This window comes from Podospora bellae-mahoneyi, chromosome 4 (genome assembly GCF_035222275.1).
Source record: "Podospora bellae-mahoneyi strain CBS 112042 chromosome 4, whole genome shotgun sequence".
Taxonomy (NCBI): domain Eukaryota; kingdom Fungi; phylum Ascomycota; class Sordariomycetes; order Sordariales; family Podosporaceae; genus Podospora; species Podospora bellae-mahoneyi.
In genome coordinates, this window is record NC_085883.1 from 1,558,310 (window position 1) to 1,580,028 (window position 21,719).

The window sequence follows — 21,719 nt, forward strand, 5'->3', positions numbered from 1 at the left end:
TCCAGTCTCTTACCCCTTGCTAGGGTAGGGTGCATCAGTGGTAGTGCAGACTACAGATTCACAGCTACAATGCACGTCAAATTATACCATAAGTATGTTTTGGTCACTGCAGAGTTGCGAAAATCATCAAATTCATTGAGCAGCAATGATGAGTCAATGGCATTATGACAGGATGCCGAGAGCATGGATTCATTCCTTTGAGAAATTAAGGATTTTGCACCACGTCGGACTTGACCGATTGGCGATAGCTATACAATGTCAAAACGTCGTACGCAACCAGTCCTCAGCCAGATATCACCCACGTATTGTGTTTAGGTAATTCCCGCCGGCTTCACCCGATGCCCCCTCACCCCCTGAGCAGCCAAGGACACTTTCAAACATCACTTGATTTGGAAAAAAATCTCATGCGAAGGCTAGCAAGCATTCCAACCTAGAGCTTGATGGTAGTCATCTTATACTGCAGAAGTATCATCCCCTTGTCTACCAGCACTGACTCGTTAAATCCAGTCCAGGGGCCCGTTATTGCTATCAAATATTTAAATCCCCTCATCCGCAAACTACAACACACACCACACTCGTCTCGTCACTACCCTCAGGTCTTCAAACTCTAGCATTTTCCCAAGAACCACACATTACCATACCAACCTGTCAAAATGCCATACTTCCCCTCCCCCACCCCCGGCCCCTCGGTCTCAATCTACTACATTGACGAATCCGCCCCTTCATCAACCCCAACCCACACCTGCCTCCTGATCCCAGGAATTACCTGCGACCTATCCGACTGGTCCTGGCAAGTCCCCTTCCTCCTCTCCAAAGGCTTCCGGGTCATCACCCCTGACCCCCGCGGACAGGGCCGCTCCTCCGCTCCCCCTACCGCTGTCGATGAAGGGATTTACACGCCCGAGAATCTGTCCTCCGATTTATCCGCTCTGCTCGCCCACCTTAACATCACCTCCAACGTCATCGTCATCGGTCACTCGTTGGGAACCTGTACGTCAGTCCACCTCGCTGCTACCAACCCAGACCTGGTGGTAGGGTTAGTCCTACTAGACCCCCTGCATTCCATGTCCTCCGCCACGTGTGACGAGCTGTTCTCCGACCCAGCAACAACGATGCAAAACCTGATGGTGAACTTTGCGGCTAAAGGGCTGGTTCCTGTTCCACCGCTGGGGCCGGAGTGGGATTGGCATACGACTTGGATTCAAAGGAGGGGGATGGTAAATCTCTTGTAGCCCAGAGACAAAAGGGTCAACGCTGACATGAATGTAAACAGGCGATGGACCCAAGCAGTATTGGTGCGATGACATATGCCTGCTGGACGAACAAGAATGGACTGGGCAGGAAGGAGGTGGCGATGGAGTTGTCCAAGGGGGCCAAGGCGAAGAGGCTGACGCTGGGGTGTAATGAGTATTGGGTTGGGACGGACAGGGAGATGGGGGTTGAGACGGTGACCATGGAGGGGGTTGGGCATTGGTTTCATCATGTGAAGGCGCAGGAGACGAATAAGATTTTGGAGGGGTGGTTGGAGAGGGAGGGGTTTTGCTGATGGTTTGAAAGGGGATGATGGGGTGTGGTTTAGATGGGGGTTGTATGATAGTGTAAGATGATCTCTGCTCATGACACGTACTGGAATGAATCACAATCAAATGAGTTAAAGACGGAAGGAACGGTGGATAAGCACGGAAGGAACTACGCAAGAAGATGGAAAGAGCGGTACAGGAAGACAGGATGCTGTCAAAATAACGCTATATATTGCTGCTAATTACACCACACGTCCACTGTCCCAAACAAAAGCTAACATCCAACGAGATCAAGAAAAACTAATCCTGGTGGTCATTCAGCTGTCCCCTTTCGATAGCCTGAATGAAAGCCGCATGGTTCCTCCACGTCTCACAAACCGAGCGAACCTCGACCGCAGCTTCCAAGATTGCCTTGCGGATCACAAACTTTTGCTCTTCCATCTCCTTGTCAAAATCGTCATCCAAATCGCCGTTCAACTCCCCCAAATCATCCTCCACAGCATTGCTCATCGAGACCTCGATACCCTCGTCTGAAATCTCATCCTCGCCAATATCTGTCTCATCATTCTTCATCTCCTCATCAGAGTTAGCTTCATCCTGGTCTTCATCGTCCGGCCCATCAGAGTTATCAGACTCGCTGGAGTCGTCAGAGTAGTCGGAGTCGTCAGAGTAGTCGGAGTCGTCAGAGTAGTCGGAGTCGTCAGAGTCGTCATATTCATCAGAGTTACCAGCACCATCATCAGGATCCTCAGACTCTCTGCCGTCCGCCATCTCATCTCTACCTTCCTCCCCTTTCTCTTCACCCTTTTTCTCCTCTTGCTCCGCCTTCCACAACCCCCCCAGCGCCTCCACCACAGCTTTGTCATACCCCAACCCCGTCAAAGGATGCAAAACCCCCATCAACCTCCCCGCAACCTCCTTCACACGCGCCTTATCCTCCATGACACCTTGTATCGCTTCCCTCCTGATCCACCCTCTAACCTCAATCATACACCGATACAAAGGCAGCATCTCCACCCTCGTCATGCCATCCCCCCCCTTCATCCTCACATTGCCAGCCTCGGCGAGATATTTGACTGCTTTGTCCAGCTTTTTAGCCGCCACGAAAAGCCAGAGATGCATTGTATTCAGAGCATCGTATACCGCTTTGATCTTCTCGAGCCAATGTTCCAGCAGAGTCCACGGCTTCTTGTGTTCGAGGATCTGGATGTTGGCCAAGGTGAGGGATCTGGTGCAGTGCCGACAGAGGTGGATGACGAGCTTTTTGAAGCGGCCGGTGATGAAGACGTGGGCGGTGTAGAGGCTGTACGCGAGGTGGAGCTTGGGGAGGATGTTCAGCTCGAGGGTTTGGGCTTCGGCTAGGTTGGCCATGGGGGCAGAGAGAGTGGTTATATTTTGTTTGGTGAAGGCTGAGGATAGGAGCTTGGAGGCGTGCTGAGAGAGGGTGGATGTTGCGGCGTACCAGGAAGTGTGGTGGCATGGTGTGGGAGGGTTTTCGTCGGGGGTAGTCCAGGGCGAGGGGTCGGTGCAAGAGAGGCGGAGGTGAGGGTGGCAGGTTGGTTGGCAGTTGTCGGTGGGGAGGGGATTGTTGTTGTCGGGCCAGATGATGGACAGCGGGTTGGTGGCTTCGGGGCAAGTGTATTGCTTGTGGGTTTTGACTGTAGGAACTGTGGGAATGCCGAACAGTTTCTTTTTCTTGCGTAGCTTGGAGGGGTTGGGTGATTTATAGTGAGGAGAGTCGCAAGAAAATGCCACTTTCTTGGGGGAGGGTTTGGGAGGAGAGGGGGTCCTGAGGATGGTGTTAGTTTTATGATCGTGGTATATGTGAAGATGAGGGATACGAGATGGGTGATGGATAACATACGAATCGTCAGGGAAGAGGGGGAGTTGGTCGAAGAACGCCTTGATGTGAAAGCTGAGGGCGTCGGATTTCGGGTTGTCTCGAATCATGCCCGTTAAGTCGAGCTTGTCGAAGAGAGACCGGTCCTCCTCTGCCAGGACCTCGATCAGGATCGTTGAGCGCGGGATCGATGAAATATTCACACGCATCTTGGCGAATATATCGAGGATTGTTTGTGTTGTGTGAAGATGGTGTGTGAAGAGTCGGGGGATTGTTCGTTGCTGGTATTTGGCGCGGTTGTTGTTGTTGTTGTGTTGTTGCAGACCAGTTTCTGCTGGCAGGGCAGGACAAGATCCTAAGAGGAGAGACAGCTGGCTATTCAGAACAAGAGTGAATAGGCCTGGTGGGGGGCAGTAGGTATTGTTTCTCCTGTCACTTGCTCCGAAGCTTGGGCCACGTCGACTGCAGTCGTTGCGAAGATGACCTGGCCAAGTGAATATTTTCTTGCGCTTGACATCGCAAGCCACATGTGATTTCCACTATCTGGGAGCAGGTCCATTTGAATTCTTTTTTGCTTGACAAACTCTTCGAGAATGTCATTCACGGTAGGTAGCTTAAGCCGATAGAGGGTTCAAGCAGTGGGTGTTGAGTGACACGAAGGTATTTGACTCGACACGACCGGCCCGTTGAACAATTTACTTTTCAGATTCTTCGACTACTTTTAAACCCTGTTTTCAATGCTGATAGCTTGTAAAGCCTGAGGTATCTAATTATGAGCTCTTGTAAGGCTGCACTTAATCAAGCCCAGAGTGGGTTTCAGACCTACCGGCGCTGACCTGTGGGACTGGGGGTTAAGTGCAGCGGTTACACTCTCAATATCAACCAAAAATGGCCGGGAAAATGTACCTAGCCCATACAAGTCTCGTGTGCGGAAGTCGCAACGCTGTGGGCATCTCCAGGTCGTGCCTGCCTTATGGGCAACGATCTGATGCCCGATCTTCCACAGGCAAACCATCTCTGCCCCACCTTCAACAGAAACTCTTGTGACAAAACACCTCAACTCTACAACTCTTGTGTCTTGTCAACTCCTTCCACTCCTCCAAACACCTTCACCATGGCGGATCAATACCAGTCCGGCCATCAAGAGGTCGTTCCATGCCTTTTGAGTGATTACGATGACGATGTGGAGGCCCATCGCGAAAGCTTCCAGGCGTTCATGACAAGACAGGCCGAGGAGCACTGGGCGGCCGAAATCAGCTCTCTGGATATCGAAGAGTCCGCCGACAGAATCGCAACTGTTATCGAGCAGGAAGTCAACAGACTCGCCAAGAAGCTCGATGTGATCGCAACGGCTATGGCTGCTGAGGCCGACGGTGCCCAGGCAAACCGACTGCTCGCCATGATTCCAACCAAGTTGAATCTGATGGCCAGGCTTGAGGACTTGGCCTTCTCTCGGCTTCAGCCAGTTGAGGGATCGGCTGAGCGGCCACTAGCCATTGAGGACGTATCTCCGTCAACTTCACAGGGCTCAACCCAGTGTGAGATTTCGGGGCGGCTAGATGGCTACGACCGAGTAAGTCTACCAGTCAGTACCTCGGTTATTTTACCCGGGTCTAATTATCTGGACAGCATGTCAGCCAGACTCCCATTAAGAAACGCAGCGAGAGCCCGATCAAGATTGAATCACCTACTCCGACCAAGCGTCGTCGAGTCAATTTTTCAGAGGACGGGGCATCCCGGGTGTCTGAGCCTACGCCAGCCCTGTCCCATGCTCTGCATACTTCCTCCCCTTCGTTGCCGCAAGCCCTCCTCAGCAAAGGTGGAAATTCTGGTTCGGGACATCAGGATCCATCGCCATCACCTTTGCTATCCCAATCAAAGATTGCGCCTGCTCACCATGCAACACCTTTCAATCAGCGATACGACCTTTCGAAGGCCGTCTCACCATCTGCGAAGAAGAAGCCAGCACAAACCAAGAAACCAGCCCAGGCTTCAAAGCCTTGTCACGGAAAACCACTCTGCATATCTAGAGCTAGCCTTTACGAGGTTCAGCACCGCGAGTGGATTTTCAATTTTCAGAGCTCCGGCTGGTGCGTTCTTCGTTGTGGCCGTTTCAACTGTCTTAACCAAGGTCCGGGTATGTTGACTCGTCTCAGAAAACATTTTGAGAAAGGGTGTCCTGTTGCTGGCCATCCGCTCGGCACCGACTAGGAGTTGGTGGAGCGCTTTGGATACCAAGGTATGTGAGATTGGTCATGACCATTTCCTGGTGATTTACTAACTTGGTATTGCTTCACAGTCACCGGAGGCATTTTTGATACAGGCTCGGTTCAGCAGATCAGCGCGTGGGTGAACAATAGCAACGACGTAATCAGATACACAAATTTGAACACATCAGAGAAGTAGGGATACCTTCATGGTGGTGATTGTTTGCAATACCGCGAGAGTAGCCTTGAGCTTTTAAATATACTGTCGGATTATACTGGTCTTTGCAGGACGATGAAAGCTTTTGTTTTGTTTACAATCTTCATGTATCAGGGCTAGTTATTGCCGGAGACTCTATGTTGTATGGATGCCTATCGAGCTATGCATGTATCACGCTGTAAGACAGCCCGTAACCATTTGGCTTTAGGAGCGAGCACGTTGATCGCTACGACATGAGCTCCTCTTGCCATAATTATGCATCAAGAGCGTCCAAACAACAGTAATATGGAGTTTCACCAAGCATTAAAATACTTGGCAGCCATAAGCCTTGAAACGCAGAAGCGACTCTGTTGTCTATTGTATGTCCCGTTTGTTGAGTTGCGATACCTAACATGGGTTCCGATTGGCTCGTTGGGACGTCGAAAGGAGACTCGCGTGTATGCGGTAGTACAAGAGAGTGGCGCTAGACGGGTACCCGCTGTATCTGCAGCCTTATCATGGTAGCGGAAGATTGTTATAGCGGTAGATGAAAGCGATGGTTTGTTATACAAGGCAGACTTGTTGTGAACAACCTATGAGGCACTCGCCCAAAGCTCGAGCTGACCGGCCATGGCTCGGAATCGAAACGAGTGAGTTTGCAAATTTATGAGAGAAAACAACAGCTCAAATTTGTGCTGCGGGTGTCTCTCTGTTCCAGTCTGCCAACCGGTGGTGAGGGTTGTACAAGTAAACATGGAACCAAACGATTGGATGGCGCCCAAGAGGGGGTTCTCACCTGCGACCCCCGTATACCCTAGGATCAACCGCCGGAAAAACGCCATCAGGGCAGAAACCAACATCGATTTCCTCATCCAACGCGCCTTCGAGGAAGCGGCCTCTACTATACGCACTAGTCTCATCGCCAAATTCACACACACGATCTACAAACAACTTCCCCATCTCATCGCCAGCCATCTTGGGCCTTGCCTCACCGACTATGAGGCTGAGATCCAGGAGCTTGGGTCTCGTTTTGTCTCCATACCCGGTGTGCCTTCTGTTCAGGATGGCGAGCCTGGGGGCCTGAAAGACCGATTCAAGGAGGTCCTTCGCAAGGTGGGAAACGACATCCCCCGCAGGTATCGGACATCAACGGGTGCGGTAGATGGTGGAGATGATGATAGCGAGGGGGTAATGGATGTCATTCTCGTGCCGAGTGATCATGAGAAAGACACAAGCCAGGGTAACACAGGCCAGGGCGATGACGACGCCGAGGAGGAACCTGCAGGTGATGTGATCAAAACTACCATGTGAAGAGGCAGGCACGCGAGCACAGGGAGAAGCGGAAGAGGAGGAGGGTTAGCTGGGGAAAAGACATTGGGTAGGAGGAAACCAAGGCTCCTGGTGTCGGGGTACGCTCGAACATCGCAAGGGCGGGTGGGAAGACCGGCGAAACGTGTTGGACGGCCTCCTACACGGTCACGCAAGAGAGGTAGGGAAGGATTTGGAACCTCATGGTGAACCTGAGGTTGAGGTTGTTGGGGAAGAGACAATTCAGGCCATTGTCGGCAGTTACGTCAAACCCTCGGGGCGGATGAAGGAGATGGCGAAAATGAAAGTACGTTTTAAGTTGTTGTCTTAGCCCCGGCAATCGACCTAGAAGTGAAGCTGTTCTCATGCACGAGCCGGGGGACCGTTGCCCGGCAGCCCTGTGACACTTGCCGCCGTGGGAGCGGGCCGTTTATCGAATGCGTTATTGTGCCGGGCACTGACTCATGCGCTGGGTGCTGGTACCAATGTCGTGCCAAGTATTGCTCATTCAAACCCAAGTACCTAGGCGCCTCCAAGACAGCTCTCCTCTACCATACACGTCGTCGGCCTTCGACCAGAGGTATCATAGGCCAGGTGCTGCATCATTCTCGCCGCTTAGTTAGAAGAAGGTTTCGTTTGGATAGATACGGTTTTAAATTGCAAGTACATGTAGACAATTGACAGTTACATTATCAGTCTTCTGGCACCAGGGTACCACGGTCGAACTAAGTACTGCATCGGTGTGACCACATCACCTTCTCAAGTGAACCTCCAACAACCCCAATGCCCCCTTATCATGCACCTTTCGAATCTCATACCTCTCATCCGCTTCCTTCAACAGCTTCTCAAACTCCTGTTTTGTCCTCTGCTTAGCGCCAAAGCTCACCAACATCACCATATCGGCCTGCCTCATTTCCCTCTCCCAATACCTCGGGACTGTCCCCGGTTCAGGCAGCACAATATCGTTGATCAACAGTGGTGTGCCCTCTGGTGAACCCTCAAGCCCAGGAACCACCGATCTGAACATTGTGACCACGTCGTGATCTGCCCAGTTGTGGGTGCACTGCCGGATGAGGTATGCCGAAGCGCCTTTGTATGGCTGAGGCTCGAAGAAGCTTGCCCGAGAGAAGGACACGCGGTTACGGACATCGTCGGTGAGGAGGCGTTGGCCTTGGGCGAGCATATCGTCGGATTCATCCTGAACGATGAAGTTGAGATGGGGGAAGGTCTGTGAAGGTTAACAAATATTGGGGGAGTTATGTTTCAGGGAAAGGGGACTTACTCGAGCGAGAATGATAGCGACATGGCCGCTTCCACCGCCGATATCTACCACGTTGCCCTTGATGCTTTCCCAGTTGAAGTTATCACGCAATTCAGTGACGCTGTTTTCCACTGTAATTCGATGGTCAGATACGTTCACTCTTTGTCCAGGATAACAAGCCGAGTAGAAACTTACTCTTCCTCCACCCAGCCATCGCCTTCGCAAACCTCCCAGCATGTTCCGGGTGCTTGGAATAATACCTAAAAATCGGCACCCCATGTCTGGCGTAAAACGGGCAATGCACACTGTCAGACTCATTGGGAGTCGCCTTCAGAGCAACACTCGACTCGGCCGCTGCCTTGAGCATCTCGTCAAACCTGTCATGCCGCTAGAGTCAACGACCAACAAACCACCCAAAGAGAAGGAAAAGGCAGATGACTCACGAATAATGCACCATAGACCTAACCTCATCATCCTGCTGCAGCGCATAAGAGAACGAATTATGCGAGAAATACCCCTTCCTCGTCTCCTGAAAGAACCGATGGGTTATCAACAACCTCACCACCCTTCCTGTCCTGTCGGTGTCCAAGCCTGCCTTTTTTGCGAGTTCCTCCACGGAGATTTCCCCCTCGGCTGGGATAAGCGTGAAGAAGTCAAAGTCGAGGGCGATTTGGAATGCGGCGATTTCGTAGCCCCGCATGAGGAAGTGGCGGTAGAAGAGCGCTGGTCCGTCGACGAGACGCTGGAGGTCTTCTAGAAGGGTGCGGAGGCTGCCTTGGAGCTCGCGGTAGTCTGCCTTGATGGGGGGTGAGGCGGAGGAGGGGGAGAAGGTGGAGGCGGGGAGGTTGTTGGATTGGAGGTAGGCGGTGATTTCTTTGGTTTTGGAGAGGATGCCCTCGGCCAGAGCGAGGATGGAGACGTTTTCGGCGGTGTCGGACATGGTGGAGGTTTGGTACCTAGAGTGAGATGTGGTTGCTGTCGATGTATGGTGATGGTGGTTGGTGAGCTGTCAAGTGTGTGGTGGTGACGGTGGTGTGATGGTCAAAGATCAAGGTTTTTGAAGGATTAGAAGTGTCACAATCGCGATTGATCCTCGGCCGAGTTCGTGAGCATGATCTGGGTGATGACCTTGATCTCATGCATTGAGCGTACAAAGCAGATGCCCGAGAAATCTCGGTCTGACCGCCACAGGTTGCATTTCCGCAGCAGAATGGCCCACTTGCGGATCATCGGCCAAAGTTCTCTGCACCGATATTGCACGGTGCGGTCTCAACGCATAGGGGATGCGTTATTGTCCGTCGACTCTACAGTAGAAATACAATCTTCAAATCAGGAGGGCCTCGGCCGAAGGACGTCGGAGCAGTTGAGATCACTGTTATCAACAGACGCTAAACGACTCGATGGTGTATGATTGCCAGCTTGAGGACACCAGAGATTCACCGAGATACATATCTTGTGATTGTGCCTAGAATTTTGGAGATCCAGAATAGAACCATTGTACCCAAGCGGAAGATTACTATCTCAAAACGAATGTCAACAGAGCGTAGATAGTCTCAACACTAAGCTATGTCCTCCTCATCCATCCTCGAAGGCCCACATGAGCCCGTAGCCATCATCGGCATGGGTAAGCTGTAATCTCATCAGTCCTTTCTGGACTGGCCATGTAATACTAACATTTCTCACAGGCTGCCGGTGGGCCGGTGACATTCGTGACCCTTCAGGGCTATGGGACCTTCTGAAGAACAAACGCGACGGCTGGCGCAAATTCAACCACCCTAGATTCTCTGCCAAGGGCTTCTACCACCCCAACAAAGAGCGCCCAGGATCCATGAGAACACCCGGTGCGTTTCTCATGGACGAAGATGCTCGCCTATTTGATCATTCCTTCTTCGGCATCACCGGGCGAGAAGCCGAAACCCTCGACCCGTCTCAACGGAAGCTGCTCGAAGTGGTGTACGAGGCTCTCGAGAACGGAGGGGAGACTTGGGAGAGTATTTCAGGATCACGAACCGGGGTGTATATCGGCAACTTCGCCCTCGATCACATCCTCATTCAGGCACGGGATTGGGAGAGCCCAAAGTCATACGCTGCCACGGGAGCGGACACGAGTATTCTCGCCAATCGTATCAGTTACATCTTCAACCTTCATGGTCCGAGGTACGCACTGGTCTTCCTAGAAATCAACGTTAATCGGGTAATCAGGGGCTAATGGTTACCACAGTCTGGCCACAAACACCGCCTGCTCATCCTCCATGTATGCCCTGCACATGGCCGTCAGTGCAATCCGCAGCGGTGACTGTGACGGCGCCATAGTCGCGGCAGCCAACTGGATATCCGATCCCAGCATGCAGTTTGTGCTTGACAAGCTCGGCGCACTCTCGCCCACGGCGCGATGTCACACGTTCGATGCCTCTGCAGACGGTTACGCCCGTGGGGAGGGCTACGCCGCTCTATATCTCAAGAAATCCACCATAGCTGTGTTAGACTCGTTGCCAATTCGAGCCATGATTCGAGGCACCGCCATCAACGCCAACGGCCGGACAGGAGGCATCACCCGACCCAGCATAGCCGGACAGGAAGACGTCATTCGCGAGGCCTACAAACACGCCGGCGGCCTTCTCTTCTCAGACACGACATTCTTCGAGTGCCATGGTACGGGCACGCAAGCCGGCGACCCGATCGAAGTGACGGCCGTCGGCAACGTCTTTGCTTCCTCTCGGTCAGACGCCCCGGAAGACCGGCTCCTCATCGGCTCCATCAAGCCAAACCTTGGCCACACGGAAGGTGCAAGTGCCATCGCCTCGGTTATGAAGGTGGTTCTTTCCCTCGAAGCAGGCCAAATCCCACCAACCTTTGGGATCGACCAACTGAACCCGAGCATCGACTTTGCGGGAGCCAAAGTCGAAGTTGTCAAAGATGGCACGATACCCTGGCCGGAAGGAAAGCTCCGGCGCGCAAGCGTAAATTCCTTCGGGTTCGGTGGGGCCAACGGGCACTGTATTATCGACCACGTCAATGTGGTTCTCCCCGACTACATCAAGCCCGGAATCTCTAGAGCCAGCACCTCAGCCAACGGCCATACCGCCAACGGGTATTCCAACGGGAAGGCCCACGAGGGCAACAACGGAGTGGTGACGCCACCTGCTGACCACTCCCCTCTCACGACTAAACCGAGAAAGACGACGAAGGCGGACGCCACCACGCGTGACCTCGTGCTTCTCCCGTTCTCGGGCCATACCGAGCAATCCCTCAAGTCGAATATTGCCGCCCTCTCTCGCGTCATCCACCAGTGGCCCCTTGCAGACATCGCCTACACCCTGAGCTCCAAACGATCACGTTTCCAGCAGCGTTCATTCCGCATCGTCGCCAAGAGCGATATCCAAGCCGGGCTCGCCACAGACCGTCGCATCCTAACGAGCCCCCTGCGGCCAGCAACCATCGGATATGTTTTCACGGGTCAGGGCGCACAGTGGCATGCCATGAGCGCCCAGCTATTCGAGTACGCCGTCTTTCGCGCGGCGATCACCCACCTGGACCGGGTGATGGATGCACTACCATCCCGGCCCTCGTGGAAGATTTCCGATGTCCTGTCCGGGAACTGCGAGCCCGATCTCGTGCTGTCACCCCAAGTGTCCCAAGTGGCCTGTACCGCCGTTCAGGTCGGGCTCGTCGATTTGCTTGCATCGTGGTCTATCGCGCCTGCCGCAGTGGTTGGCCACTCCTCTGGCGAAATGGCAGCGGCGTATGCGTCGGGGTATATCACAGCTGCCGAAGCTATTACTGCTGCCTACTTTCGCGGTTTGGCCGTGTCGCAGAATAAGGCAAAGGGCGCCATGTTGGCTGTGGGTGTTGGGATGGATGCCGCGATGGAATACCTGGACGGAAAGGAAGACCGCATTAAGATCGCGGCGATCAACTCGCCCGGCAGCGTCACGCTGTCTGGTGACGAGGATGCCATCGAGTCCCTGTCGGCCTCGCTCAATGAGGAAGGCGTGTTCAACCGTGTCCTTCGAACCGGCGGAAATGCCTACCATTCACATCATATGGTGGCACTGGGCGGGCAATACAACGACATGCTGTCAAAGGGACTTGAGCACATCGACAATATCGGACTGGTTGACAAGACCCAGAGATACCCTCTCATCCGCTGGGTGTCGTCGGTGACCCCTGATGAGGCCATGGCTTTTGAGGTTGGTGCTTCGTACTGGAGAGCAAACCTTGAATCACCCGTCCGCTTCTCCGAGGCTGTCAGCGGGATGATGAGCTTGGAGGGTGACCAAGCCGTTGATATCTTGGTGGAGCTCGGCCCGCACCCGGCACTGAAGAGCCCGGTGGACCAGATATTGAAGAGTATCGGCAAGTCTGCACCACATGTCGCATCACTGAAGAGAGGAGAGGACAGCCGGGAGTCTGTGCTCCAGCTCGCCGGCACCCTGTTTAGCCTGAATGCCGAAGTCGACTTGGTTGCAGTAAACGCAGTCGATGACGGCTTGCACGAGGGCCGGTGGAGTCTCGTGCACGGCTGTACGGCAGTCGATCTCCCCCCTTACCAGTACACATATGGACCGGTCAATTACTATGAGAGCCGGCTTAGCAAGGAATATCGACTTCGACAGGTCCTTAGGCACGACCTCATAGGCGCCCGGCTGCCTGGCGCCAGCAAGCTACGGCCTCAATGGCGGAATATTCTTCGACTTAAGGATGTGCCCTGGTTGGGCGACCACCGCTTGATTCCTGACGCCGTCTTCCCTGCGGCGGGCTTCATTGCTATGGGAATAGAGGCCGCCACGCAGGTGTACCACGAGCTACCTAAGGCGTATGAGATCACGGGGTACTCGCTCCGCAAGGTTGACATCGAGACCGCCCTGCGGCTTCCCGAAGATGATCGTGGTGTTGATATCATCCTCAGCTTGGAACTGGCAGACACGGACGCAACGGTCAAATCGCCTGGCTGGTCCCGTTTCACCGTCAGTTCGGTATCCGGGGATTCTGATGAGTGGACGGAGCACTGCACAGGTCTTGTCAAAGTCGAGATCTCGGAGAAGCCTGCGGTGACCAGCAAGATGGGCTCTTTGAAGGACCCCCGATTCCCCGGCGCACATGCGTGGTACAACAAGTTCACCGAGATTGGCATCGGCTATGGCCCAACTTTCCAGCCTCTCTCCAATATCCGGGCAGACCCCAACCAGAATTTAGCCCAAGCAACCGTGGCGCTGAACACAACGGACAACACGATCGAAGGGGGAGAGTCAAGCTATGCGCTCCATCCGGCGGCCCTCGACGGCACCTTCCAGCTAGGTCTCATTGCCTGCTACGGTGGCCAATTGGAACGTGCATACACTGCCTTCGTGCCTGTCCACCTTTCAAGCATGTATCTGAAAGCAGGACTCAGCCCGCATACACCCGCAACAGCCATAGCCCACGGTCAGACCCAAGGCCTGCGCGGTGCCTACATCAAGCTGCAAATGACTGACGAAAGCGGCAACGTTGTTCTGGACGTCGACACGCTGCGCTGTCTTAGTTTCAAGGAGTCCAAGTCGGACGAGTACACCATGCAGTCCAAGAAGGCCCTGAGCAGCCCTTTCACCAGGCTCACCTGGAAGCCCGACATCCGTACTCTTAACAACGACCAGATCCGGGCACTGTTCCCCCCCCCACAGGAAAATAACCAAGGTGCCGCAAGCCTCGAGGTGGTCGACATGATCTGCTGCCTAGTCGTGGCGGACATCTACGAGGTATTCTTCAAAAGCGCAACCAGCGTACCCCAACCCAAAGGTGAACTCCGCCACTGGGTCTCTTGGCTGAAGTGGTGCGTCGAGGAAGACAATCGGGAGAATATGGTCGAAGCCAAAAGTCTTCCTGCCGACCAGCGTCACCAGCTGCTTAAGAAGCTGTACGTTGAGGCCGGTGATCGGCCCGAGGCACAGGCGGCTCGGAGACTGCATGAGAACATGGGTGAAATCCTCGCGGAGCGCAAGACAGGTATTGACGTCCTCGTGCCGGATGGACTCCTCACGGCGCTGTACGAGACAGGCCATGTCATTGTGGGCTCATACCCGCAGCTACGTAATGTCCTCGACTGCCTCGGCCATGCCAATCCCAATATGCGTATTTTAGAGGTCGGCGCAGGAACTGGCGCAGGCACACGAGTAGCTATGGGGGCGCTGACAAGGTCGAACGGCATTAAGCGGTACGGTGATTACACGTTTACTGATATCTCGGCTGGTTTCTTGACGGCCGCTCAGGAGTTCATGTCAGGCTATCGTGATGTGAGCTACGCTGTTTTGGATATCGGGGAGGATCCGCTCGCCAATGGGTTTGAGCCGGTCTACGATGTGGTCTTTGCATGTGAGGCTATCCACGCCACGGCCAGTATGGATGTAACTCTCGAAAACTGCCGGAGGTTGTTGAAGCCGGGAGGCAGGTTAGTGCTGGTGGAGAGCACGCGTATGAGAGTGCTGCTGGGGCTGCTGTACGGTACTCTCACGGGTTATTGGCTGGGGGTTGGTGACGGTCGTACTGAGGGGCCTTTCATGGACCTGGAGACCTGGGACAGGCGATTGAGGAAGGCCGGCTTCTCGGGCACGGAGCTGGCCCTTGATGACTACAACCGCCCCCATAACACGACCTCCATCCTCGTTTCCACCCGTGTCGAAGAGTCTTACGTGGTCACCAACAAAGACACAGAGGCAAAGGAAGGTCCGGCCGCCGTGATCCATCTTTTGCACGGAGCCAATGGCCCGTCGCCGCTCTTGGAGCAAGTCTCCAGTGAGTTTGAGCGTTATGGCGTCTTGGCTGTGGCGTCTTCGATCAATGAAGCGTCCGAAACAGTACAGCCCAACGCCCGCACCGTGGTATTCCTCAACGACGAGAATGACCTCTTTGACACTGAAGACGCCAGCCTTCTCGACTCGTTCCAGCATCTTGCCCGAAACACCAAGAGCATGGTCTGGTTGACGTCGAGTGGAATTGCCAAAGGTCGGGGCCCTCGGGCCGCCTTCATGATTGGCCTTCTCCGAACCATCGCGACTGAGAACCCGGCCGGCCGTTTCCTCTCCATTGACATTGATGCGGAGACTTTCGGAGAACAGGATGATACTCTCATTCGCAACATCGTCAAATCCGAGCTAGCCCTGCAGAATGAGGATGCCTCTGATGAAGAAGGCAGCAAGGACCGAGAGTTTGTCTGGCAGGACGGCTGTATGTGGGTGAGCCGGGTGGTCCCTGACACAGAGCTCGGCGTGTATATCGACCTAAGCAAAACACCTACGAGCAGAGGCTCTCAGATGGTTCCCATTGGCAGTCAGGGTCCTGTTCGTGCGGCATTCGAGACCCCCGGCATCCTTACTTCGCTATACTTCCGAGCCTATACAGAGCTATTGCAGCCCATCCCAGCGGACTACGTTGACGTTCAAGTGGCAGCTGTGGGTGTGAACTGGAAGGATTTGGGCCTCACGTCAGGTCGATTTGACGCAACTGGCAGCAACCTGTCGTCAGAATACGCCGGCGTTGTGACCAAGATCGGTGCCGCAGTGGATGGTCTGTCTGTTGGGGATCGTGTCTATGGTGTCGGCAGAGGCCAATTTGGAAACTACACGAGAGTTCCTGCCGCATTTGCACAAAAGCTCGAGCCAGGAGACATTCTCACCGAGATGGCTACGATGCCACTGGTGTACATGACAGCCATCTATGCCTTTGACTATGTGGCACGACTTAGAAAAGGCCAGAAGGTGTTGCTACAGTCTGCCACAGGCGGGCTGGGCTTGGCGGCTATTCAGGTTGCGCGGGCTCGGGGTGCCGATGTATTCGCTACTGTTGGCACTGCTGAAAAGGTCTCCTTCCTTGTTGACACTGTGGGTATCCCCGCAGATCACATCTTTTCCTCTCGGGACCCTACGGCGCTATCTAATGCTGCCAAAGCAACCGGCAGGGGCGGCTTTGATGTCATTCTCAGTACGGTTGTCGGAGGAGATTTCCTGTGCGAATCCCTTAAAGCGCTGGCTCCCATGGGACATCTTGTCGACGTTGGTCGGCTCGACGTACTTGAAGCCAAGGACATTGGCTTGGAGCACTTCCAGAGGAACGCCACTCTGACCTCGTTCGATCTTAATGTCCTCCTGGACAATGATCCAGAGCTTGGACGCGAGTTGATGCAGACAGTCAATGACCTTTATCGATGGAACGTTATTGCGCCGATTCGCCCCTTTGCCGTTCGCGATGTGTCGGAGCTCGACCGAGTCTTGGTGGGCCTGTCCAGAGGCACGCACATTGGAAAACTGGTGGTGTCATTCGAGAATCCAGCCTCTCTGATCAAGCTTGTCCAAGAGCCGCCAGCAGCGAAGTTCGACTCTGAGGCACGCTATGTTGTCACTGGAGGTCTGGGCGGGCTTGGCCGAGCCATTATCAAGTGGATGGTCAGTCGTGGCGCTCGTGACTTTGTGGTACTTTCTAGGCGTGGTATCAACACCCCTGCTGCAAAGTTGCTGGTAGAGGATCTTGAGTCGCAAGGCGTTCGTGTCGAGGCAGCGGTCTGTGATGTGAGCAAGCGAGAGAATGTCGTGAAAGCGGTCTGCAACGCTGCATCGGGCGACCGGGCTGTCAAAGGAGTGATCCATGCAGCCATGTCATTGACAGATCTCTCGTTCGACAAGCTGACCATTGATCAATGGCGAGATGGGTTTGCTGCAAAGGTTTTGGGTACCCTCAACCTGCACGAAGCCACTCTTTCGTTACCTTTGGACTTTTTCGTCATGATCACGTCGACCGAGTCCATCTGGGCACCACCAACTCAAGCGGCATACATCGCTGCAAACAGCTTTCAGGACTATTTTGCCCGCTACCGTCGACGGCTCGGCCTTCCCGCGTCCACAGTATCGTATGGCTTGGTGGCTGATGTCAAGTCGGACTTCCTTCACAACTCGGTTGGCACAGATGACATGTACGTACGTAACAAGACCATGACAATCACAGAGCATCAGGTCCTCGCCCAGCTGGAGCCGGCCTTCTTGCCTGCGGAGACAACTTGCTGGGTTGGGCAGGATCAGGACCCGTTGTCGGAGGCCAATATCTTGACGTGTCTCGATCCGGTCGGGTTGGCTGAATTGGCGTCGATGAACGATCATATCCCACGCTGGTATCGCGACGGGCGCGTGTCGGTTATCATGCGGGCAATGAAGGACGCGCAACGACAAGCGAGTGGGGCAGATGTGCCTCAGGATGGCGCTGGCGGAGCAGGCAAGTCGGCCGTGGCCCGACTGCGGTCGTCATTCTCGGAGGGAATCAAGGGAGGAGCTGGCGCCCGGGCCAATACGGTCGCGCTCGTGACCGAAGGCGTGATACAGACTGTTGCTGGGATGTTGTTTATCGATGCGTCAACAGTGGACCCTGCCAAGAGTATTGCCGAGCATGGCGTTGACAGCCTCATTGCGGCTGAACTGCGGAGCTGGTTCCACCAGGCATTGAAGACGAACCTCAAAATGGGGGAACTGCTGGACGCACAGACGAGTATCAAGACACTGGCTGAGAATATTGTAGATGCGGCGTTGAAGGAGTAGGTTGAGCATTCATGTCATTACTTTTCGCAGCGTTAGATAGACAGATGAAGTCGTTGAAGCAACTCCTGATGCCAACTCCTGATACGACCCTGATGCGATTCCAAATGCGAACTCCTAACCTGCTTCCAATGCTCAGGCGGTAGCCATCAGAGACTGTCGTGATAAGAACTACGGCGGGTTCACGTGTTCATCCCAAGCTCGGGCACTCGCAGACTGGCGTCGGCCGAAGTTGCTCGGGTGCTCCCGTGCCAAGGCCGGTGATCGACAGGCTTATCCTTCCGCACTTGATCCGAGGCGGGGTGACGCCAAGGCCCTAACACCGATATGGCTTATCCCCGGTAAGTCCGGCAATGCCATCATAAACCACAACGTCCACCACCATCGACAGCAACCCTGCTTTTCATCTTGACACATCCTGCAAACTCTCAACAGAAACGCAATTGCGATATCTCCAAAATGGCCGGTTCATATGACGCTGCGACTTACTTGCTCGACAAGGAAAACATCCGCGACACTGTGATCCGCATGGTGAGTTGCCAGTGGGTACTCTTTGTCCGGGCAGTGGGAGTTGCTGATGTTCCTTCCCGCAACAGATGTTCGCCTTTGACGACGCCGCCACTGAAACATTGATCAATGATGTTTATGCGCCTGTCATCGAGCTCAGCTACGACAAGCTGTTGCTTGGTGATGAGTTTCATCAAAAGAAGATCTCCAGTGAGGAGTGGGCTAAAAGTCTAGAGCATATGCATGACAAGTTTGATACGACGGAGCATATTATTCAGTGAGTTTCTCCCATCGCCACGGATAGATGAAGCTGATGATTCCCTCGCAGGAACGTTTTGATTGAGCTGCCGCAGCCGGGGGGTGGGGTGCAGAGGCCAAAAAATGTCAAGGCGAGGGCTATCGCTCATGGTATCTTCTACAAGAGGGATGGGGGGGAGGGGAGGCCGTGTGTTATGGCTTTGAGGAATGGGGTGAGTCAGTTTCTGTCAGTGTTGAGGTTGCTTAAGTTCGTTGGGTGGCTGACTTTGTGACACGGTAGGGCTCGTACAAGCTGGAGCTGGTCAGGATTGAGGAGAAGGAGGAGAAGGGGGAGAATCCGTGGCGGATTAGTGGGTTGGATGTCACGCTTGACTGGCAGGATAGGCCTAGTTCTTGAGGGCCAAATCAATCCTTGTCTCTTTAGCCAGCCTCGACATCTTCTACCTGTGTCTAAAGTACTTTCCGTGAAAAGAAAATGTTTGGCTGGATGATGAGGTCCGTGTTTGTCTGAGAGAAATGCTAGAGGTACACGACCTTTTCTTTCGAGACGTGAATTACCCACAGTCTGGTTGGGGTTAGGGGAAGGGATGGGGTAGGAATAGGGATAGGGTATATCATCTGGTGAATATCGGGCCTTGCGATGGGTTAGCGTTAAAGCCGCGATGGTTCTCATGGGGCGATGCGCGTTTGAAAAGGGGTAGCACTAGACTTTTTCCTATGTTCCAGCCCCGAAACGGACTCCTGTTACCTATCTAGACCGTGCCTCCGTCTACCTAGCTCTCCAATGGAACTATGGGGTTGTAATATGCAAACTTATTCAGGGGATCGTACTGTGCCTTGAGGGCACGTAGCTTCTCCAACCGCCACGGTTCATAGCCGTACATGGACTCCAGCGACTCGTGGCCGGCGGCATAGTTGACGTATGTCGTGGGCTTCCGCCATTCACCTTCGCCTGCGTTCCATAGATCCTCCGTTTCCCGAGCCCACTGGAAGGCAAAGTCCTCCAGGCCCGAGTTTGGTGGAGGCATGGCGTCGAAGTACCTGCGGTAAAACGTCAATACCGTGGTACAGCGGCAGGAACTGTTTCACTCACATCAGAAGATTATCGTCACGCAATGGAAAAGCAGAGTCCTCCGGCTTGCCCCTCAGAACACCCTCAACGGCATAGCCTTCATGGACTAGCTTGGTGCCTGACAGCAACGGCTCCTTAGCGACCTTCTTGTTGTACAGGTCATAGAGCTGCCGCTGTACAGTGACGTTGTAGACTTGGAGGCCGGCTGTACCTGTGATATGGACCTTGCTCGGCGCGCACAGATCAGATTCCAGTCCGCTGATCAAGATGTCTGAGATGGAGGTGAATGGCACATCGCCTTCATCCACCGCCACGGGGCCGAGGGCATCGAACGGTGACAGATCCGCTGCGGCATCCTCTTTGGAGCCTCCGTAGATGAATGTCCAGAATATTGTGGCCTGAAGAACTGTTAGTGGTAGGCGGCGGTACCTGTGCTGGCCATTATCTCACCTCAGTAGTGCTCACGCTCGGCTCCATGGTGTAAACACCAAACGCCCCTCCCCACGTCGGCGAAAGGCTACCGTTTGAATGGAACTTATTCAGCTCCTCGAAGAGCGGCTCAACGTGTTTGCCTGTGAAGACGTAGTTCCTGTAGTAGTAAGACGGGACCGTGACCGGGTAAATCTTCATATCAAAACTGGTGACAATGCCAAAGTTGTGACCCGCACCTCTCATCGCCCACCACAAGTCGGGATAGGATGTTTCGCTAACCGTGATGGCTGTTCCATTGGCGAGCACAACGTTCAGGCCAATCAGGTTGTCGGCTATGAGGCCATGGACGCCCTGCTGCACACCGTGACCGCCTCCCAATGCTGGTCCGACCATGCCGACGCAGGAGCAACTTCCAGTTGCTGAGAGGAGGAGGAACATTGTTAATTTCTAAATAGTCGTTGATTATCAAGGCTAGGAAACTCACTTGTGACATAGCCCTCCTTCCAAAGGATGTCAATCGTCTCATAATTCCGCGCCCCAGCCTGGAGCTTAACCGTCATCGCATCCTTGTTGATGGAGATGTCTGTCAGACTTCTCACGTCGATCTGGATGCCGTTGAACCTTCCAACAGTTGACGTTAATGAGTGCCCGCGATTGACAACAAAGAAGTTGATACCATGCTCATTTGCATATTTCACCTAGTTTAAACTGTTGGTTATTTCGCTCTGAGTGGATAGGCAGGGACCGCTTACAATCGTCGGGATATCGTCCTCTACCCCGGGTTGAACAACAACCTGAACCTGCGGCACCGCGAAATCTTGATATCGCTCAGTAGCGTCCAGCCAACGGGAGTCATCTGGCCCAAAAATACTGGCATTCTTGGAAAGCAAAGGGCCGAGCCCTTGCTGGACAGACTCAGACGGCAAGGGGCTCTGTCTTGGAACTGGCATCTGAGCGTAGTCCTTTGGGTTGGTATACGCCGCAGCGAGGGCTTGGGTGAGGGTGATGCCCAGTGCAACAAAACAATAGAGCGACGGCATCGTTGTGAAGATACAATGCTTGGGCAGATTAGGAGAAGTCTATGGGGGTCCAGAATTGAACGGGCTGATCAAGATGGTGAGACGCATGTAGATGTATTTACCGACAGGATAGATTCACGACTTTCAGATCCCGCCGTGGCGGCGGTGTGCGGAACACCGGAAGTGGCATGGTAGTATTATCCATCGCAGAAGATCGGGTTTGGATTGGGCGTGTTGTTGGTATGGTACGATTTCGCCCCGAAATATCTCGGCTTTCAAACGAGTAAGCACCAACCAGGTTCTGTTGGTAACGGGAAAGTCTTGGAAAGTTCTTAACTCCACCTAGCTCCGACCAGCTGGTCCAGATTCTTCAAAGTGTCAAAGGAAAAAGTCAAGGTGATTGCTATTTGAAAGTGAAATTGCAACATATTCGTTACCAGAGAGATGGCAAAGAAGATACAAATAACGTCAGAAATTCCCAAGTGAAGCGAATTGAGAAAGTTGTTCTAAAGGGATTGCCGGTACTTAAAAGTTGGTAGATTAGAAAT

General features: G+C 53.7%; 7 protein-coding genes across 7 annotated transcripts; 4 read left to right on the forward strand and 3 right to left on the reverse strand.

Annotated features, from left to right (window-relative positions):
• Positions 1-116: 116 nt before the first annotated feature.
• Positions 117-1,806, forward strand: ABHD8. The gene is made up of 2 exons (XM_062878678.1): positions 117-1,217; positions 1,274-1,806. Exons 1-2 carry the CDS (start codon positions 654-656, stop codon positions 1,544-1,546), a joined length of 837 nt encoding a protein of 278 aa, XP_062732152.1. The 5' UTR covers positions 117-653; the 3' UTR covers positions 1,547-1,806.
• A 14-nt stretch (positions 1,807-1,820) lies between these two features.
• QC761_403858 (uncharacterized protein) lies at positions 1,821-3,677 on the reverse strand (the record flags this gene model as incomplete). The annotated part of the gene is made up of 2 exons (XM_062878677.1): positions 3,385-3,677; positions 1,821-3,309 (listed from the first exon to the last, which is right to left on the reverse strand). Exons 1-2 carry the CDS (start codon positions 3,567-3,569, stop codon positions 1,821-1,823), a joined length of 1,674 nt encoding a protein of 557 aa, XP_062732153.1. The 5' UTR covers positions 3,570-3,677.
• Positions 3,678-4,181: 504 nt separating this feature from the next.
• Positions 4,182-6,001, forward strand: QC761_403855 (uncharacterized protein). Its single transcript, XM_062878676.1, has 3 exons — positions 4,182-4,933; positions 4,990-5,497; positions 5,660-6,001. Exons 1-3 carry the CDS (start codon positions 4,334-4,336, stop codon positions 5,764-5,766), a joined length of 1,215 nt encoding a protein of 404 aa, XP_062732154.1. The 5' UTR covers positions 4,182-4,333; the 3' UTR covers positions 5,767-6,001.
• A 1,703-nt stretch (positions 6,002-7,704) lies between these two features.
• On the reverse strand, positions 7,705-9,408 carry QC761_403850 (uncharacterized protein). The gene is made up of 4 exons (XM_062878675.1): positions 8,776-9,408; positions 8,528-8,709; positions 8,354-8,463; positions 7,705-8,299 (listed from the first exon to the last, which is right to left on the reverse strand). The coding sequence occupies exons 1-4, from the start codon at positions 9,270-9,272 to the stop codon at positions 7,823-7,825; spliced, it is 1,266 nt and encodes a 421-aa protein (XP_062732155.1). The 5' UTR covers positions 9,273-9,408; the 3' UTR covers positions 7,705-7,822.
• QC761_403840 (Type I Iterative PKS) lies at positions 8,382-17,978 on the forward strand. The gene is made up of 3 exons (XM_062878674.1): positions 8,382-9,956; positions 10,018-10,489; positions 10,554-17,978. Exons 1-3 carry the CDS (start codon positions 9,899-9,901, stop codon positions 17,884-17,886), a joined length of 7,863 nt encoding a protein of 2,620 aa, XP_062732156.1. The 5' UTR covers positions 8,382-9,898; the 3' UTR covers positions 17,887-17,978.
• A 170-nt stretch (positions 17,979-18,148) lies between these two features.
• On the forward strand, positions 18,149-19,209 carry QC761_403830 (uncharacterized protein). Its single transcript, XM_062878673.1, has 4 exons — positions 18,149-18,414; positions 18,480-18,667; positions 18,719-18,874; positions 18,929-19,209. Exons 1-4 carry the CDS (start codon positions 18,343-18,345, stop codon positions 19,137-19,139), a joined length of 627 nt encoding a protein of 208 aa, XP_062732157.1. The 5' UTR covers positions 18,149-18,342; the 3' UTR covers positions 19,140-19,209.
• Positions 19,210-19,345: 136 nt separating this feature from the next.
• Positions 19,346-21,192, reverse strand: QC761_403820 (uncharacterized protein; the record flags this gene model as incomplete). The annotated part of the gene is made up of 5 exons (XM_062878672.1): positions 19,346-19,689; positions 19,742-20,118; positions 20,171-20,571; positions 20,637-20,850; positions 20,905-21,192. 5 exons carry the CDS (start codon positions 21,190-21,192, stop codon positions 19,422-19,424), a joined length of 1,548 nt encoding a protein of 515 aa, XP_062732158.1. The 3' UTR covers positions 19,346-19,421.
• Between the last annotated feature and the right edge of the window lie 527 nt (positions 21,193-21,719).

Excerpts from the sequence above, each read along its gene's own strand:
- ABHD8 (XM_062878678.1), top strand. The coding sequence starts at position 654 with ATGCCATACTTCCCCTCCCCCACCCCCGGCCCCTCGGTCTCAATCTAC. Across the intron at positions 1,218-1,273 it reads GGATTCAAAGGAGGGGGATG|GCGATGGACCCAAGCAGTAT; the intron begins GTAAATCTCTTG and ends GAATGTAAACAG.
- QC761_403855 (XM_062878676.1), top strand. The coding sequence starts at position 4,334 with ATGGGCAACGATCTGATGCCCGATCTTCCACAGGCAAACCATCTCTGC. Across the intron at positions 4,934-4,989 it reads GGCTAGATGGCTACGACCGA|CATGTCAGCCAGACTCCCAT; the intron begins GTAAGTCTACCA and ends TTATCTGGACAG. Across the intron at positions 5,498-5,659 it reads CTGTCTTAACCAAGGTCCGG|TCACCGGAGGCATTTTTGAT; the intron begins GTATGTTGACTC and ends ATTGCTTCACAG.
- QC761_403850 (XM_062878675.1), bottom strand. The coding sequence starts at position 9,272 with ATGTCCGACACCGCCGAAAACGTCTCCATCCTCGCTCTGGCCGAGGGC. Across the intron at positions 8,710-8,775 it reads AGGTCTATGGTGCATTATTC|GTTTGACGAGATGCTCAAGG; the intron begins GTGAGTCATCTG and ends GCGGCATGACAG. Across the intron at positions 8,300-8,353 it reads TCGCTATCATTCTCGCTCGA|ACCTTCCCCCATCTCAACTT; the intron begins GTAAGTCCCCTT and ends TAACCTTCACAG.
- QC761_403840 (XM_062878674.1), top strand. The coding sequence starts at position 9,899 with ATGTCCTCCTCATCCATCCTCGAAGGCCCACATGAGCCCGTAGCCATC. Across the intron at positions 9,957-10,017 it reads CGTAGCCATCATCGGCATGG|GCTGCCGGTGGGCCGGTGAC; the intron begins GTAAGCTGTAAT and ends CATTTCTCACAG. Across the intron at positions 10,490-10,553 it reads TTCAACCTTCATGGTCCGAG|TCTGGCCACAAACACCGCCT; the intron begins GTACGCACTGGT and ends TGGTTACCACAG.
- QC761_403830 (XM_062878673.1), top strand. The coding sequence starts at position 18,343 with ATGGCCGGTTCATATGACGCTGCGACTTACTTGCTCGACAAGGAAAAC. Across the intron at positions 18,668-18,718 it reads ACGACGGAGCATATTATTCA|GAACGTTTTGATTGAGCTGC; the intron begins GTGAGTTTCTCC and ends ATTCCCTCGCAG. Across the intron at positions 18,875-18,928 it reads AATGGGGTGAGTCAGTTTCT|GGCTCGTACAAGCTGGAGCT; the intron begins GTCAGTGTTGAG and ends GTGACACGGTAG.